This window comes from Ooceraea biroi, chromosome 6, assembly GCF_003672135.1.
Source record: "Ooceraea biroi isolate clonal line C1 chromosome 6, Obir_v5.4, whole genome shotgun sequence".
In the NCBI taxonomy this organism is placed as follows: domain Eukaryota; kingdom Metazoa; phylum Arthropoda; class Insecta; order Hymenoptera; family Formicidae; genus Ooceraea; species Ooceraea biroi.
Genome location: NC_039511.1, coordinates 2,144,774 through 2,159,329, shown reverse-complemented (window position 1 = coordinate 2,159,329; position 14,556 = coordinate 2,144,774). Strand labels below are relative to the sequence as shown.

At 38.0% G+C, this 14,556-nt stretch overlaps 4 protein-coding genes across 4 annotated transcripts; 2 read left to right on the top strand and 2 right to left on the bottom strand.

Annotated features, from left to right (window-relative positions):
* The first annotated feature begins 235 nt into the window (after window positions 1-235).
* Window positions 236-1,188, top strand: LOC105276395 (protein aveugle). Its single transcript, XM_011333968.3, has 3 exons — window positions 236-473; window positions 574-687; window positions 877-1,188. The coding sequence occupies exons 1-3, from the start codon at window positions 435-437 to the stop codon at window positions 1,051-1,053; spliced, it is 330 nt and encodes a 109-aa protein (XP_011332270.1). The 5' UTR covers window positions 236-434; the 3' UTR covers window positions 1,054-1,188.
* A 590-nt stretch (window positions 1,189-1,778) lies between these two features.
* On the top strand, window positions 1,779-2,981 carry LOC105276396 (40S ribosomal protein S26). The gene is made up of 3 exons (XM_011333969.2): window positions 1,779-1,883; window positions 2,286-2,594; window positions 2,895-2,981. Exons 1-3 carry the CDS (start codon window positions 1,881-1,883, stop codon window positions 2,925-2,927), a joined length of 345 nt encoding a protein of 114 aa, XP_011332271.1. The 5' UTR covers window positions 1,779-1,880; the 3' UTR covers window positions 2,928-2,981.
* On the bottom strand, window positions 2,981-4,695 carry LOC105276397 (PEST proteolytic signal-containing nuclear protein-like). The gene is made up of 3 exons (XM_011333971.3): window positions 4,541-4,695; window positions 3,784-3,980; window positions 2,981-3,662 (listed from the first exon to the last, which is right to left on the bottom strand). Exons 1-3 carry the CDS (start codon window positions 4,575-4,577, stop codon window positions 3,420-3,422), a joined length of 477 nt encoding a protein of 158 aa, XP_011332273.1. The 5' UTR covers window positions 4,578-4,695; the 3' UTR covers window positions 2,981-3,419.
* A 958-nt stretch (window positions 4,696-5,653) lies between these two features.
* LOC109610795 (adenylate cyclase type 10-like) lies at window positions 5,654-13,913 on the bottom strand. The gene is made up of 22 exons (XM_026970424.1): window positions 13,707-13,913; window positions 13,388-13,511; window positions 13,061-13,199; window positions 12,457-12,704; window positions 12,026-12,329; window positions 11,813-11,940; window positions 11,576-11,737; window positions 11,398-11,503; window positions 10,788-11,204; window positions 10,591-10,682; window positions 10,301-10,477; window positions 9,944-10,029; window positions 9,420-9,569; window positions 8,372-8,487; window positions 7,975-8,295; window positions 7,667-7,806; window positions 7,206-7,495; window positions 6,886-7,084; window positions 6,622-6,761; window positions 6,433-6,544; window positions 6,073-6,211; window positions 5,654-6,011 (listed from the first exon to the last, which is right to left on the bottom strand). The coding sequence occupies exons 1-22, from the start codon at window positions 13,891-13,893 to the stop codon at window positions 5,865-5,867; spliced, it is 3,924 nt and encodes a 1,307-aa protein (XP_026826225.1). The 5' UTR covers window positions 13,894-13,913; the 3' UTR covers window positions 5,654-5,864.
* Window positions 13,914-14,556: the final 643 nt, after the last annotated feature.

The following is a 14,556-nucleotide window of genomic DNA, read 5'->3' as shown; positions in this document are numbered from 1 at the left end:
GTAAATTTCTCCGAAACCAAGGCTCATACACCCAAACCCTCGAACACGACATTAATATTTTTACCTTCCCTTTCGAACGCACTATGACTCGTTCGAAAGTAGAGTTTACATGGGAAAGCTTCCTTATGAATAGTTTGGACACGAATCATGTATCATTACCGAGCGTAACGAACTAGTTCACGTCCACTTTGTTAGGCGGCGCGTCAAACGTCAGGAAATGTGCCCGTGGAGGCTGGTGGCCGCTCTCAGGTTTCTCTCTGGTAGTAGTACGACTCAATTCAATGCTCGAAGACTTGTGAAATATATGTTACAAGTTATATTATCGTTATGACAGAATTACAAAGATGTATTACAATTTATTATAATTTTTGTGATGATTATTTTCCGTCATAAATTTCAATTTACGCTCTGTCATTTCGACAATTAGAAACACAATGGTAGAGGAGATCATTAATCCCAGTAATAAACCGAAAGTAAGACGTTTGGAGCATTCATTTCTTCTTCTGATTGCATGTACAAGGAATTTTGTAAGATCTACTAACTTAACTAATTGTAATTGTAAACTGCATACAGAATAAGACAGCTCGACCACGTCCGGTATACCTGTGGAATGTTTTGGACGTGCAAAAGTGGCTGAGACGACACTGCAGCGACTATTATCAGCTGTATCACGAAAAGTTTTTGCACGTAAGCGTATTCTTTTCCTGTTTTGAGATTTTGGCTTACCAAGCTTCGTCACGATTTGTGTCCCTCGCAGCAGTTTTATTCTCTGTAATAATTTATGTAAGATGCTACGTTCATAGAAAGTCGTTAATTTTTCTGATCTTTCCTGTCAGAGAAGATTGGCATGAATATAAATATCTTACATTTCTTTAGCATGACATTACAGGAAGAGTATTGTTAAGAATAAACGAAAACATCTTGCTGCGTCTTGGCGTTGACAACGAACAACACAGGATGGACATATGGAGAGAGATTATGAAATTACATCTCAAAACGGGGATGCTGGAGATTAGAGACATAGAAAGGCGTAATAATATGAACTTTGATTGAAAAATATATTTTACATTTATATTTTTTAAGCTATACGTGAATGTATATCAATGGTGTTATGAACAACAAATGTATATATTTAGTTATATATTACGGTTATAGTATTTAGGAATACATTTATATATATATAATAGCATTTTTGAATATGTAATATAATATAAAATACATTTTAATTTTAATATAATTTATAAAAATAAAAATGCTTAAACCTAATATGTATCTATCTTATTTAATATAATGCTCTTGTATATTTATAAACACAGAATTCGATAATTCCTTTGGAAGATAAAAATCTAGATAATAATATAGTAAAGATAAATATAATAAATATAAATATAAGGATAATATTCCGTTTTGGATGTGATTTTAAGATACTTGTTAGCTAATCAGGGCACGTATTATGATACTGTTCGGAAACGATTCCGATCGGAATGATTCCACATTTGTCCCTTTCTTCCCTGTTCTTCACCTCTGGGAAGTTAGCCGGGCAACTTTTACTTTTTTAATTTTTGACTTTACGAGTCGTTTGTTGGTCATTGTTGGCCTAATAATTAGGCCCGGAGGTCTGTTCCTCCCTTTCTTTTTTCTAGGGAAAAATGTGAAAACGGAATCATTCCGATCGGAATCGTTTCCGAAAGTTATCACGATACGTGCAGCCGTATGTTTAAAAATATCAAAAAGAATCTCGTCACAAGAACGGCCCAAAAGTTTTATGGAACCATAGAGTTGCGCCTCTTCACTTTTGCATCATCTATGGCCAACTCTGCTATTGCGCTTACTTCCGTTCTGAGTCCCTCGCAGTCTCTCCTGTGCGGATCGCCTACAGAATGGTAATTCGCTTTGTTTATCGCTCATAATTTACTTGAATTTTTACATCGCGCGTTTTACAATTTGCAAAATATTTTTGTAACGAACGAAGCCGAGCGCGAGGTGTATTTTGGAGATATAAATTCCTCGGGGAACGATATTCTTTCGCATCAGACAGAGTTCGGTGGCTGGTGGCCATGTGGCTGCTATCGTGCGGTTCGTTCAATTACTGCAAGAGTATCTTGCAACGCGTAGTTCACGCGCACTTTCTTCGATTTTCGTTAAAATGGATCATATAATTGTAACTTATTGCAAATTCGCGAGGGAAAGATCCAAGGACGGATCGCGACCACGATTAATAATAAGCTAACCTATATATATATATTTGTGCATAAAAGTATTCAACTTTGTGTATCTCCTTGCAGACTTGCAAACGCAGAAATGGTGGACGCGCTAAGCACGGACGTGGCCACGTCAACGCGGTGCGTTGCACCAATTGTGCCCGCTGCGTCCCTAAGGACAAGGCCATTAAGAAATTTGTGATCCGTAATATCGTGGAAGCTGCTGCCGTACGAGATATCACGGAGGCCAGTTACTACCAGTCGTATCAGCTGCCCAAGTTGTACGCCAAGTTGCACTACTGCGTCTCCTGCGCCATTCACTCCAAGGTAGTGCGCAACAGGTCCAAGGCTGATCGTCGTATCAGAACACCTCCTGTCCGCAACTTCCCGAGGGTAATTATAAACTTAAATACATTTTCTGGATTATTTAATTGCAGCAGATTTTAAAGATCTGTTTAATAGTAGTAGAGTTTGAATTATGAATGTAAATTTAATGATTTCCAAACTGCTCTATCAATTTTTTGCGGTGCTTTGCAATAATTAAATGAAATAATTTAATAGAAATCTAATAATTATTATAATGAAGCATTTGTGCTTTGTAAATTGTTAAAATTAATTTCTTCAATAACAAAGCTTTAGATGTTTTATTATATGTGATTAAAAATCTATTTTATGTAATTTCTTTGCTTATAGGATCTGCGCCAGGGTCAGCAGAACAGGAAATAATTTTACTATGTCAAATTAATTTCGATTTAAATAAAGTAAAATACATAAAATTAATGTTTGGGATTCTTTATTTATCTCAGATAAATTACAGAGCATACTGTTATTGCTTTCATCACTTTAAGAGAAAAAGAATTGTGTTTTTATACACAAATTTCTCACGAAAACCTAACATCTAATAAATCGATAATATATATAAAAAAATGGAATTGTTAAGTTTATCGAATCGAATAAGTTTTGAATAAAGATATATTTATTTATGCATTGTGTATGTGAAGGCATGCACAATCTATATATATATATATATATATATATATATATATATATTTGCTAAATTTCCAAGCGAGACTGCAGTTAAATCTGAGCTCTGATTCAACCAGTTACTTACATTCCATAAAAATACATACATTTGATTCCAGTGAGAGCAAAATTCTAATAAGTAGGTAAAATTAATGTACAAGTAATTTCCCCATATGTATACAGCACAATGGAAAGTCATTTGTTCGCCTCCTCCATTGCTTTTTTTAACGTTTTCTCAAATATCTTCTTCGAGTCGCAAAAGCCCTGCTTCGTTTTGCCGAACGAGTTCGGGCCGGCCGATGTCGGTGTCTCGCGGCCGATATTTCGCATCCTCATCCTCGCTTCTGCCGGCATCTCCTCCGGTTCGTCGTCATCGTCCGCATTGAACACAGACGCCACCGTTGGTTTTTGTACTGTCGCTACTTTTGCAGCTGGCTTCTACGGTGCGGAGAGAAATATGTTATGAAAAAGAGAACGGCTCAGAAAAGACAACCCGTGCTGCAGAGAACACGGATGTGCTTCTATGAAGCACCAACTTGATCTGTGCAGATTCACTTACGGAGCCCGAGCCCAGTTTGATCTGAATTCCCTTCTTCTGCTCGTTGCTGGTCTTCTTTCCAAAACCGAACGTTAACTTCTGTTTCTTCGTATCGGGCTGGTTGTCTGACTCGCAACGCTCCTCGGACCTAAGCGGCGAACGGTCCCGATCCCTGTCATCCAGTCTCCTGTCATCCTCGGCTCTGTAGACACTTGACCCTGACAACGTCAAACACTGGCAAAGTTCAGATCAAGTTAAACAAAGTTGACTTTTTAACCGGAAATCTTTAAGCGTCTTATGCTTAATTCAGTGTTTGTGTCCTATAAAAATGGATTCATTAGGAATCAGCTGTTCAATTATATAAGATCGCTTAAGAGATTCTGCAAAACACAGATGTGTTTCACGACACACACACTTTTCAATCTGCACGTGCGTGAGAAAGAGAGAAAACGTTATTATAAAAAAACAATGAGAATTATACTTTTAGTGCAAACGGAATTTATACTCACTACATAGTTACAAAACGTGGCGTCAGAGAACAATGCATAATTAACAGATACATAGGCAATGTCAATTTTTTGCTCATTTCTCTCAAAACTATTAATCTTTAAGCGACTCTACTGTGATCATCCTACGTAGCATTTCACTTCGCGCTAATTCTCTGGACGTCGCATTAAACGTCCTGCGTAAATGATCGTTCTAGCATTTTCATCGAAACACGAAACGGACGTGATTTTTATATCCTTAAGAATAGCGTAATAGATAAAGTGAACAAAACCTTTTCTATAATCGTCCTCGGGGTTCCTCCTGGACATTTTGTCGGTGTCTTGCGAACGAAGCTCGAAGTAGGTTTATGCGACGTAACCTAAAAATCGTTACTCCAATCGTCCTTCGTCAGCTTGCCGCAGTTTGCCACTATTTGTTCTTGCAATATACAATTCCCTGTTAGCATCTTACGCATGCGCAAAGTGAGGAAGTTGCGCAGGGACGAAATCCCTAGAAATTGCTTAACTAGACAAGCGCTCGTCGTTGATTCGTACTACTTTACAGTGGAGGTTCGCAGCGGGTTTTCTGAGAGACAATCTTGAATATAAAAAACTGCTGTTTAAGTTTTTCGCCAGTTATTGCATTATGCAATTGTCTGTCTTCGTGTACTTCTAAATTGCTAAATTCGTTCATTCATCGCTTGTCATTTCGCAGCAAGTAAGTTAAACTTGTTGGAAGATCTTAACCTCTTATGCTGGTTGTTATCAACAAGTACATAATTCTGCACGCATGATATTATTCGACAAATGCTTTCAATGCTTCAATGATGTTACAAAAAGTTATGTGAACCTACTGTCATATAAAATATATATCTTTATTTTTTAACAATCGCTCTTCCAAGAATAGATTTTTATTTCTGTTTAACGAATTCTGGTTATATTATTTGTGTCTGGTTTTATTATATTGATGTGTATCCATTTCTTCTTGCAGCGAAAATGAATGCTGGTGTCATTCTTAGATCTATGCATCGAGCAATTAATTCCACTATTTCAAACATTCTCTCGATCAGAACTGTGCGAGGTGTGACGGCTCGCAACATCCACTACGTATGCGACAGACGAAAATTGGATCATCCACAAAGCAGTCTTTCTGGTCACAGCACATTCAATCTTTTGCAACCTATCTTGCCCATATATAATTCAATATGTGGTCTAAAATTTAAAACCCAGTTGCAACTCCGTTGCAAGGACTGTTTTTTGGTAGCGAGAAAAGAGAGATGGTTTGTAATGTGTAAAACGCATCCGAGACACAAGCAAGCGCAGATTAAGAAGAAGGAGTACAAAACGTGGATTCTAACGTCGGCTTCACAAAGTAAACAGCGTGGCTGGTAAAATGGTAATATTTATAGATTAATGATGTATATTATGAAATAAACAAATTACAGTGAACGATTATTGTAATATTTTCAAACTGAATTTTTAACTTTACGGGTTAGTGCCCATTATTAACTCTTCAGAAATTAAATTAATTAATGATAAATTGTAACTATAATGTATATGCATTAATGTAAATATATATCCGTTATGATACACATGTGGCGCTACGATTATAGACACTCATAGAACATATCGCGGCAACGGAAATGTAAAAGGCACTACTGTCGAGTCGTTGGCATCTATCTCATCCCATTCGTCATCTAGCTTGCTCGCAGATTTTTCTTTCCACAAATTCTCGCGTACGGAAGACATGACGCCCAGCCAAGCCTGGAAATAGCGCAGTCACGGTCAGGTATGCTCGAAATTGCATTAAAGAGCTGCATCGTACCTGTTGACAATGATTTGCCCACGTATAAATCATTCTGTTGTCCACTTTCATGGATAATTTCTTCGTCCGCCGTAGCATTTTCAGTGCAGCTCTTTTTTGCGACTGAATCATATAATAGTAAGCTTTCAACAACATATACCTACGAGCATACAGTTTTTCACGATAATCTTTCGAACAAAAAGAAATATATATAGAATTTGTAGTGCGTTAAATAATTAAAATAATTCAAAATTAAAATTGAAGCATTTTACGTATTTATGAAATATTATCTGAAAATATATGAAAGAGAGAGAGAGATTCACTGTTATTTTACAAATTGTACTACAAAACGGATTGCAATTAATACATCTCTTGTCATACCTGGGGATTGCAATTTTCACCATTTTTATATTTTTCTTGATGTCTTTAAGTTGTCTTTTAATTTCCGCCATCGTATTTAGTGCGCTAATGTTCCTATTACTAACTTCCCCTACTGCAAAATTGCAACTTGCAATTGATAACGACAAAACACATCGTACATCAATTACATACTTGTCCAATTTTTATTACCGTACAGAAGTAGCAGACCTTCTAATTTTTTCAATGCGGTAATCGTTGCTGCCACTTTATGCTCGTCCACCGCGCTTTCGACTGTCAGATTCCTACTATTCCAAACTTTTGTAGCTTCCCACTGTTGCATTCTGATGCACCTTTCATCAATGAGAAATGTATTATCACGTAGAAACATATTTCAGAAATTTGGATTTTAAATAGCCTAATGTACTTCTTTTTGCGAAATTAATTAATTCTAAAGAAATTGTGTGTTAAATCTACCACAACCACATCGAGGTAAAGTATCGTCTCTCTGCTTCGGGATCTTGAAGGCTGATGATGCTCTCCCCTTCTCGGAGATAGTATTGCTCGCAATTTTGAAACGAGAGAATCGTAAAACCGGTGTCGAGTTGCATGTCCGCGCAGCTAGCGTAGTACCAAGTGCGGCCCGATTTGTCCAAATTGTTTTGCGACACAAATTCTGCATGAAATTTTCGAAGAAAATACACTTCGTTATGTAATTAATTTTAATAGCCATTTACTTGATCTGTTATAGAGCTTATATTTAATAGACGCATTTGATAAGATGATTTGATGCTTACCCAATTCTCTTAGCAAAGCTACGGCCTCCGAATGACGACACGTAATCATAAGCAGATGCGCTAATCTCGGTAATATGAGTAATTTGAGAAATGTAGAGTCCAAAGTTTGTGCCATCCTTATTGTGATAAAACCGATCCTGATCGCTTTACTAATCTCTCCTCTCGACCATCGCAAGAAAAATACACCCGCATAAACCTCCGCAATAGCGTTGAGCTCTTGAAATTCAAGGGAGTGCCGCTTCTTCGCACAGATATTGAGAGCTCTGTTTTCCAAACAGGATATGATCGATCTGTATAAAAATAGTTAAATAAAATTCAAATGATTTCATTAATGGTTTCTTAATGGAGAAATTTAATATAACGTCACATATAATGCAAAGCGCATATACACTAAATTGTGATAGTAGCAATTATAAAAGTATTACTTGGTAATTATTAATTTTATTAAACTGGACACGTACTTGTTTTTAAAAACATGCGCAGTGATCATCATGTTCGAGAAGGAAGCACAGAGTATGTAAAAATTTCTGGATGAATCCAGCGCAGCATTTAAGCTCCATATGGCCGCTAGACGTGTCTGTTTCTTCATTCCTCTTGTTCCCTGCAAAATATCATAAGAATGATAATCGAGTTTCATGATTCATTAAAATTAATTTTAATATCGTGATGTGTTGAGAGTGTGCTGAGAGCAGAGTGAGTGATTTGATAAATCATTGACGGAAGTCGGATTTATAAGTTTGCATGCATTTTAGAAAGCAACAATCCTTACTCTGAAAACGTCAAACATCTGTGCCAAGCAATTAGCCAGCAGCTCGATGTAATCCATACTTTGTTCATCGGTGGTATTGATTTTCCATCGCATAGGACAGGTCAAACGCCATTTTAGTAATTCGTATTGAATTGTTGTCTCCAAGTTGATCAGAACTTCGTAACTTGGAAAATTGTAGCCTAAACTATTGATTGCCTCTCTTAGTTTCTTCTTCGCTTCGGAGAGCAAGCCGTTTTCCAGATAACATCTACCTTGAAGCGTCTGGATCTTTGCCATGAGATAAGATAGGACCACCACTTCTTCCTTGTTGCTCTCGAACATCTGCAATTAAGAATCAATATTAGAATTTGCTTTCTCTTAATTTCATTATTTTTATTCTTAGGTAGACTCATCTTACTTTCTTTAGGAGAACTTCAGCGTCGTGTAAAAGTCTGCGGGCCTGAGGTATGTTGTAGCCTATCAAGCAGACTTCAACAAACTCCAATATCGCCGCCAATATCATGTCTTCCTTTCCTAGTCAGAGGATATTTTTAGCAATTAAATTTTTATAATTTATAAATTATAGAAAATAATTTTTTTAATATAATATGTTTTATATTTTTACATTTATTACATTTTTATGAGGATTTATGTCAACTTACCGATCCCACGCCAATGTTCCAACATTTGCATATAAACGGCCGTTAATATCAGGTGACACTGACAGTTGGTGAAATCAACCTTGGAAAAGGTCTTCGTCAACTTTCTGCCCACTTTTTGAAAAATGCCGAGACACGGTATTCGCTTCCTAGTCACTTGTATATCTTGCAATTGTAATAATTTTATCTTGTTAGAAAATAGCCATAACGTATACGTATATAAAATTACCATGTTATAAAAATAATAATCTTTGTTAATTTTAATATTGTTAATTTTATGACAAGTTGATCAAGTTGATCCGGAATATATGTATTATACCGTTTCCTCCTTCCTCTTTAAAGATATAGGTTGCTTCATCAAGTTGATGCGTGTTGGGAAACTCGATAGTTGCTCTTCTTCGTTTACCAATCTCCGGTTGAGTAGTTTTGCCTAATAATTTTGTAAAGTGCAATTCGCCGCATGTCATGCAGCGTCTGGTGTTTCGCTGAAGGTACTTCAACGTCTTGCTGTGTAAGTCCATCTTTTGCGTTTCCGTGAGTAATCTTCACATGAAAAAAAATATCGATTGTTATATAATATTTCAAGCGTTAGATTCAGCACACGTGTTAATAATTAATGTGATTGGCAGAGCATCATCTTAATTGTGTCACCTGTAAGTGGTTTCGCGAAACATCGACATTTTGAAACGCATCAGACCGCAGGACGCGTAGCGTGGCAAGTCATCGAGCTCAACTGCACGAGTTTTATTTTTATTGCAAAATTAATGAGATAAATTACCTCTGAGTTAAGTTTTTTTTCACTTATACCTGGTATTGCGAGGGCCACACACTCGCATTCGAGTTCCCCCTCGACGCTAGCTTTCCTTACGTTTCTATAAAATATTAGCGGTCTGGTACTCGTAGTAAAATCTCCTCGTGCGCATCCAAAAATTCGAAGATCAAAGAGCTTCTGAATGGCTATGGCGATACATTATAGCATTACAAGCATTACCATGCTGAACTTCTTCCTAATTGCATGCCGCAATTGAAAGTTTACATTTGCGTTATAGATATTTTTTTACCGACTCCAATTTCCCTCGTTGTTCTGTCTTCCATTAGATACTGCAGCATGCTTCTATTAACGATTTCTCCCAACACTGACGCGCATTTTAATAGTAATTGATCCAGCGGTGTCAGCGAGTCGAAAATCTTCATGATCATTACTGACAACGCAAAGTTGTATTATCTTATAATCGAGTATCAATTTCACCATAAAAAAATCGGTATTGTATAAAATACATTTTGATTAATTATAATTAACGATAGTACACAAAAGGGATTTAATTTCTTACCGTCCATTGTCATTTCAGTGTTTCCCTCCTCTGGCACGAATCCTTTCGCAAAGTTGCATACGGTGATTGATTCTTCATCGATTATTGTTTCCGATTTACGGAGAATGCCTGGCCGACCTAGTGTTATTGCGTCATTCTAAAATTGAAATATCGATTATATACAATAATTATTGCCTAAAGAGAGAAAGCGCGAAAGCCTACTCGATAGCTTGTTCTGTACATCATCCATCTGTCTGAACGCTCTTCTTCTATCATTTCTTCTTCGCCGTCATTTATAAAAAGTTTCTTTGCGATGTATCTGAGTAATCATTATCTAATTAATTATGTATATCAATGATATACATGTATGAAAAAAATTTAAATTTAAGATTGAAGACAAACTTTTTCAGCATAGAGATGGGAGGAAGTATGTAGCCTATCTCCTCGGCTTCCGCTCGGCGGACGTGCATTATTACGAGGCTGCCAGATTGCATAAGGCTCACCAAATAACTTTCTATCCACCCCGGATTGCCGAAACTTTTTTCTTGGATCAATCTAAACAAAAATAAGATGTAAATGTGCAGAGAGATTACCGATGAAAAGTCGATATCTATCTAGAGAGTTTATTATTTATTAATGCATATATTATATTATTGAAAACGACTAACTTTTCGAGTTCAGCAGGAATTCCGCTGACATTGAGAATCTGGCACACGAGTGCTGCGTGGTACCATCTGTCTAGGTGTTTCAGTTCAATCACCTTGTCAGATAATAAATTTTTAATCCGTTTTAATCACTCCGAATAATCATTCAGATTTTAATGGCAACTTAAATATCTGAAATCATTTCTAATTGATGCTCGTACTTGGGCTCTTTTCAAGACAGCTGGGTGCACTTCGTACTGGGCATTGAGCTTATGTCCAACGCTAAGTACGAAGAACACCGTGTTCAATTGGACCATCGTGCCGAACAGTAGCATGGAATCATTGTCGCTGTACTCGGCATCGTCGATAATCACTACCCACAGCTTCCTGAAGCAATCCCGCATCAGTTTGAGCAGAAACTTCTGCAGCACGTTGTGCTTTTGTTTCTCGGACAACGCTTTGTACCGCGCGTTCATTGCGAAGTGCACGTTGAAGGGTTGATTGAGGGCGCACAGAAACTCGGGTTGCCGTACGTGGCCCAGTTGAGAAACCAGTTTATCCTCGCGCTCCTTCGCCGTAGAAGTGACGTTGAAACCCAACGGCATGGAAAAGATCAGGTGGATCAGGCTGTAAGAGACCTGTGCTAAGAGAGGAAAATAATTGCTTTCGACTTAGCTTCAAATCTGAGTTTTGATGATAAAAGAATTAATGACTGCTCAAGGTAAATAAATGTAACACGAGTATTGATTTCTATGTAGAACAGAAAAATTAGCGTTCCTGATTTGGTTACTCAATGCTATTATAAATATGAGCGGAAAAAGATTCGTCAACCTTAGCGTCGTTCATCACTAAGGAGATGAAGTTGCACGGGATTTCCGCGGGAATGTTCTGCGCGATTTCATTTAACAATCTCGTCTTGCCGATCCGCGGTTTGCCCCTGAAGAATTTTAAATTTAAATTTAAATATTAGCGCTGACTGCGATAAAAATTACATGTATTGATGACTTGCTTTATAACCAGCGTGTTGTATTCGACCCTCAAATCGCGTTGCGCTGTTTTGTCCACCGCAGAGTACTTCATCAGATTCGTTAGGATTTGTTGGAAGATCTTTATTTCCGCTTCTCGTCCTAGCAGAGGATACTTGCTCCATGTTAATTCGGATTCAATGTGTCTGAGTAGATTTTCGTGTTAAGAATTTTGAGAGAATAATATTTTGCAAAGGACAATTGAATTCCAGAAAAATTACTTCGTCTGTTCCTGAAACTCGTAGACAGGTCCGACGTTCGTAATTCCTTTCAGGTGTCTCGGCTCTTGCAATATAAAATGCCTCGCTTCGAGACGAGAATGTAGGAAACTTTCGCGATCGCATATTACCTTGAAAAAACAAATTTGTTGCTAAGCTGAGCAGTTATCTACTTTAATCAATTTAATGAATAAAATATAATCTCTCTAAAGATACCTTGTTGCTGTATGCGACCATCAAACGCGCTGCCTTGTTCACCGACATTCCTATCACGGTGTATTCTCTACGTAAAACGTGGCCGACCACGCCGCAATATGTCATCCCGGTGGTAACGGCAACCGTTACGGATTTTATGTTCTTCATCGCTAGTAGATCTTGTCGCACCTTCGTGGCGCATCTCAGACCAATCTGCGACTCCAGCTCGTGTTTGTAGCCACGTAGTCCGAATATGCAAAGGAATAGCAGGTCCTTGTCGAAGAGGGACATCTTGTTCACGCATCCCTGCATCTGACCGACTATCCTTGATGAATCCCAAAAGTATCAATGATTCTTCACTCCGAAATAACTTCGCGTCTCTCTCTCTCTCTCTATGCGTCGATTTTACCAGATTTTACCAGATTGAAGTATGATTCTGGAGTCGTGCTTACCCGCAGACCAACTTGTAGGCCTCGTTGACGAGCGAGATCAGTCCTTTCTTCTCTATATTTGCCGTGATGACGTTGATAAAGACTATGACCACCTGCCTCATCTCTGTAAGATGTTCCAGCGGCTCGTCCATTTCTATGGATCGCACTACCGGTCGAAGCAAGTAGCTCCTCAGCGCATCCTTCAGGTGTGCTTTGGCCACCTTTATGACTTTCGGCCTTACTGCACCGTCGTGATTGCAAGACATGATCTTACCATCGTGATTTGTAAACCAGTGTAAATGAATTGCACGTATTCTTCGCTTGTATTACTCACGACTGTAATCGACTTGCTTGATGTCGCGAGTTTTCACACTATCGTTCGCCAGATTCATCAAGGCTGCTGTAGATTTCGTGACTGGTAGCTCGGCAACTGATAACGGTTCGACAGAATCTTTGTCATTGCTTAACTGTTCGTTGTGCTTCTCTTCTGATGATTGCAATGCATATATTATTAATCATTTTTTATTTTTTTTAAATTTTTATACGTGATTTGTCTTTGTCATAAGAGCAAAGATCTTCTTGACACAATATAGAATTACGTGCCGTTCTCCATCTCGTTATCGACATCATGCGTCCTAGATTGATACCACATCCCCGAGCAAGCTATGATTAGCGTGTGAAAGCCGTCTGGTAACTTCTCGTAAATGTATTCGTTGGGATTCGCCCATTGCCAGCTGCTGGGTGTCACGAGGATATCACCACCCCTGAATAGACATCATTCAGTCATGCAGTTTGACATTTGACTTAATTCTTTTCTTATCGTTGTCACACAAATTACAAATTTATAAATAGAAATAATACACAAACAGATTAATGATCTTCACTCATTTATACAATATACAATGCGGAATTGTAACAATGTATAAATTTGAAAGCAATATTTCGATAATACCGACATAGTCCTTCGGCAAGTTTTACGTCCCAAACCGGTCTACCAGTGATTAAATAGTGTGACATCGTTTTCGGGTCGCCAATAGACGTGAAGTACGTTTTCCCGGAAGCGATGGCAAGCTTCACTATGAAAAATATAATCATCAATATGATTCTCAAAAAATCCCCCAAAAATTTCTCAAAATCATTGAGACACCTAATTAATCTTCTAAGATATTTTCAAAAATAAAAAAAACCTTTAGGAAAATTATACATTATTCTGATGCAACTTCGAGAGAATCTTCAGAAAATCTGAAAATTCATCAATCTCTGACGTGTACCTTTCAGGGTGACGCCAACATCGGTGTCGTAAGTGCCGAAGTGCTTCTGTATGATACACGCGGTTTGTATCGCTTCCATCGCGATGTCACGCATGATCATACCCTCCTCAAGTTTCCACATGACTATGAACGCGTCGCCGGAGAATTTCAGCACGTCGCCGTTGTGCGAGAGGATCTCCTGGACCATCGCGCCGATGTAGCTGTTCAGGGTCTCCGACAACTTGGACGGGCCGCCTACGCCGGTCTTTGTGTACTTCTCCGTGAGGTCTGTGAAGCCTGCAGCGAAAATTACGCGTGATCACCAACGTGCACGATCGATGAACGGGACACGAAATGGACCACTCGGTGATCCGACCTGAAACATCGCCGAGCATCAGGGTGGTGTAGTACTCCCGGGTCTCGTAATCGTCGTAATGATCGAGGATTTCGTCCGGGCACATGGACGCGAATATTTTCGTGTGTTCCTCCAGCTGGATGGAGGACCGCTCCATATTATGGGCTAGTCATGAGCGACCACCTTGATTACTTCTTTATATTTACTTACGTATTTTTATCTTATTTATTTTATTATCATTTTATCGGGATTTATCGTGTCTAATTTTACATTACGTAGATATGTATCCAGTGATTTTTATTGTAATAAGGATTATTATTATTAGATGTATATAAATCGAATAAATTTATGATCTTTTCTGTGATGTAAAGATCAGGTTACACACGTCAAACGTAACTCAAATTTTCATAATTTTTGATGATCAGCTTACTTTCACGACGAGTCGCAAAGGAATCCGTATTATTAAACATATCTGCTATTCTTTTTATTCTGTATTATATATAATACAGTCTATAT

Excerpts from the sequence above, each read along its gene's own strand:
- LOC105276395 (XM_011333968.3), top strand. The coding sequence starts at position 435 with ATGGTAGAGGAGATCATTAATCCCAGTAATAAACCGAAA. Across the intron at positions 474-573 it reads ATCCCAGTAATAAACCGAAA|AATAAGACAGCTCGACCACG; the intron begins GTAAGACGTTTG and ends AACTGCATACAG. Across the intron at positions 688-876 it reads ATCACGAAAAGTTTTTGCAC|CATGACATTACAGGAAGAGT; the intron begins GTAAGCGTATTC and ends ACATTTCTTTAG.
- LOC105276396 (XM_011333969.2), top strand. Across the intron at positions 2,595-2,894 it reads CTGTCCGCAACTTCCCGAGG|GATCTGCGCCAGGGTCAGCA; the intron begins GTAATTATAAAC and ends CTTTGCTTATAG.
- LOC105276397 (XM_011333971.3), bottom strand. The coding sequence starts at position 4,577 with ATGTCCAGGAGGAACCCCGAGGACGATTATAGAAAAG. Across the intron at positions 3,981-4,540 it reads CGAGGACGATTATAGAAAAG|GGTCAAGTGTCTACAGAGCC; the intron begins GTTTTGTTCACT and ends TGACGTTGTCAG. Across the intron at positions 3,663-3,783 it reads TCAAACTGGGCTCGGGCTCC|AAGCCAGCTGCAAAAGTAGC; the intron begins GTAAGTGAATCT and ends TCCGCACCGTAG.
- LOC109610795 (XM_026970424.1), bottom strand. The coding sequence starts at position 13,893 with ATGGTCCAGGAGATCCTCTCGCACAACGGCGACGTGCTGAAATTCTCC. Across the intron at positions 11,205-11,397 it reads TAGTGATGAACGACGCTAAG|GTCTCTTACAGCCTGATCCA; the intron begins GTTGACGAATCT and ends CTCTTAGCACAG. Across the intron at positions 8,296-8,371 it reads CTGAAGTTCTCCTAAAGAAA|ATGTTCGAGAGCAACAAGGA; the intron begins GTAAGATGAGTC and ends TCTTAATTGCAG.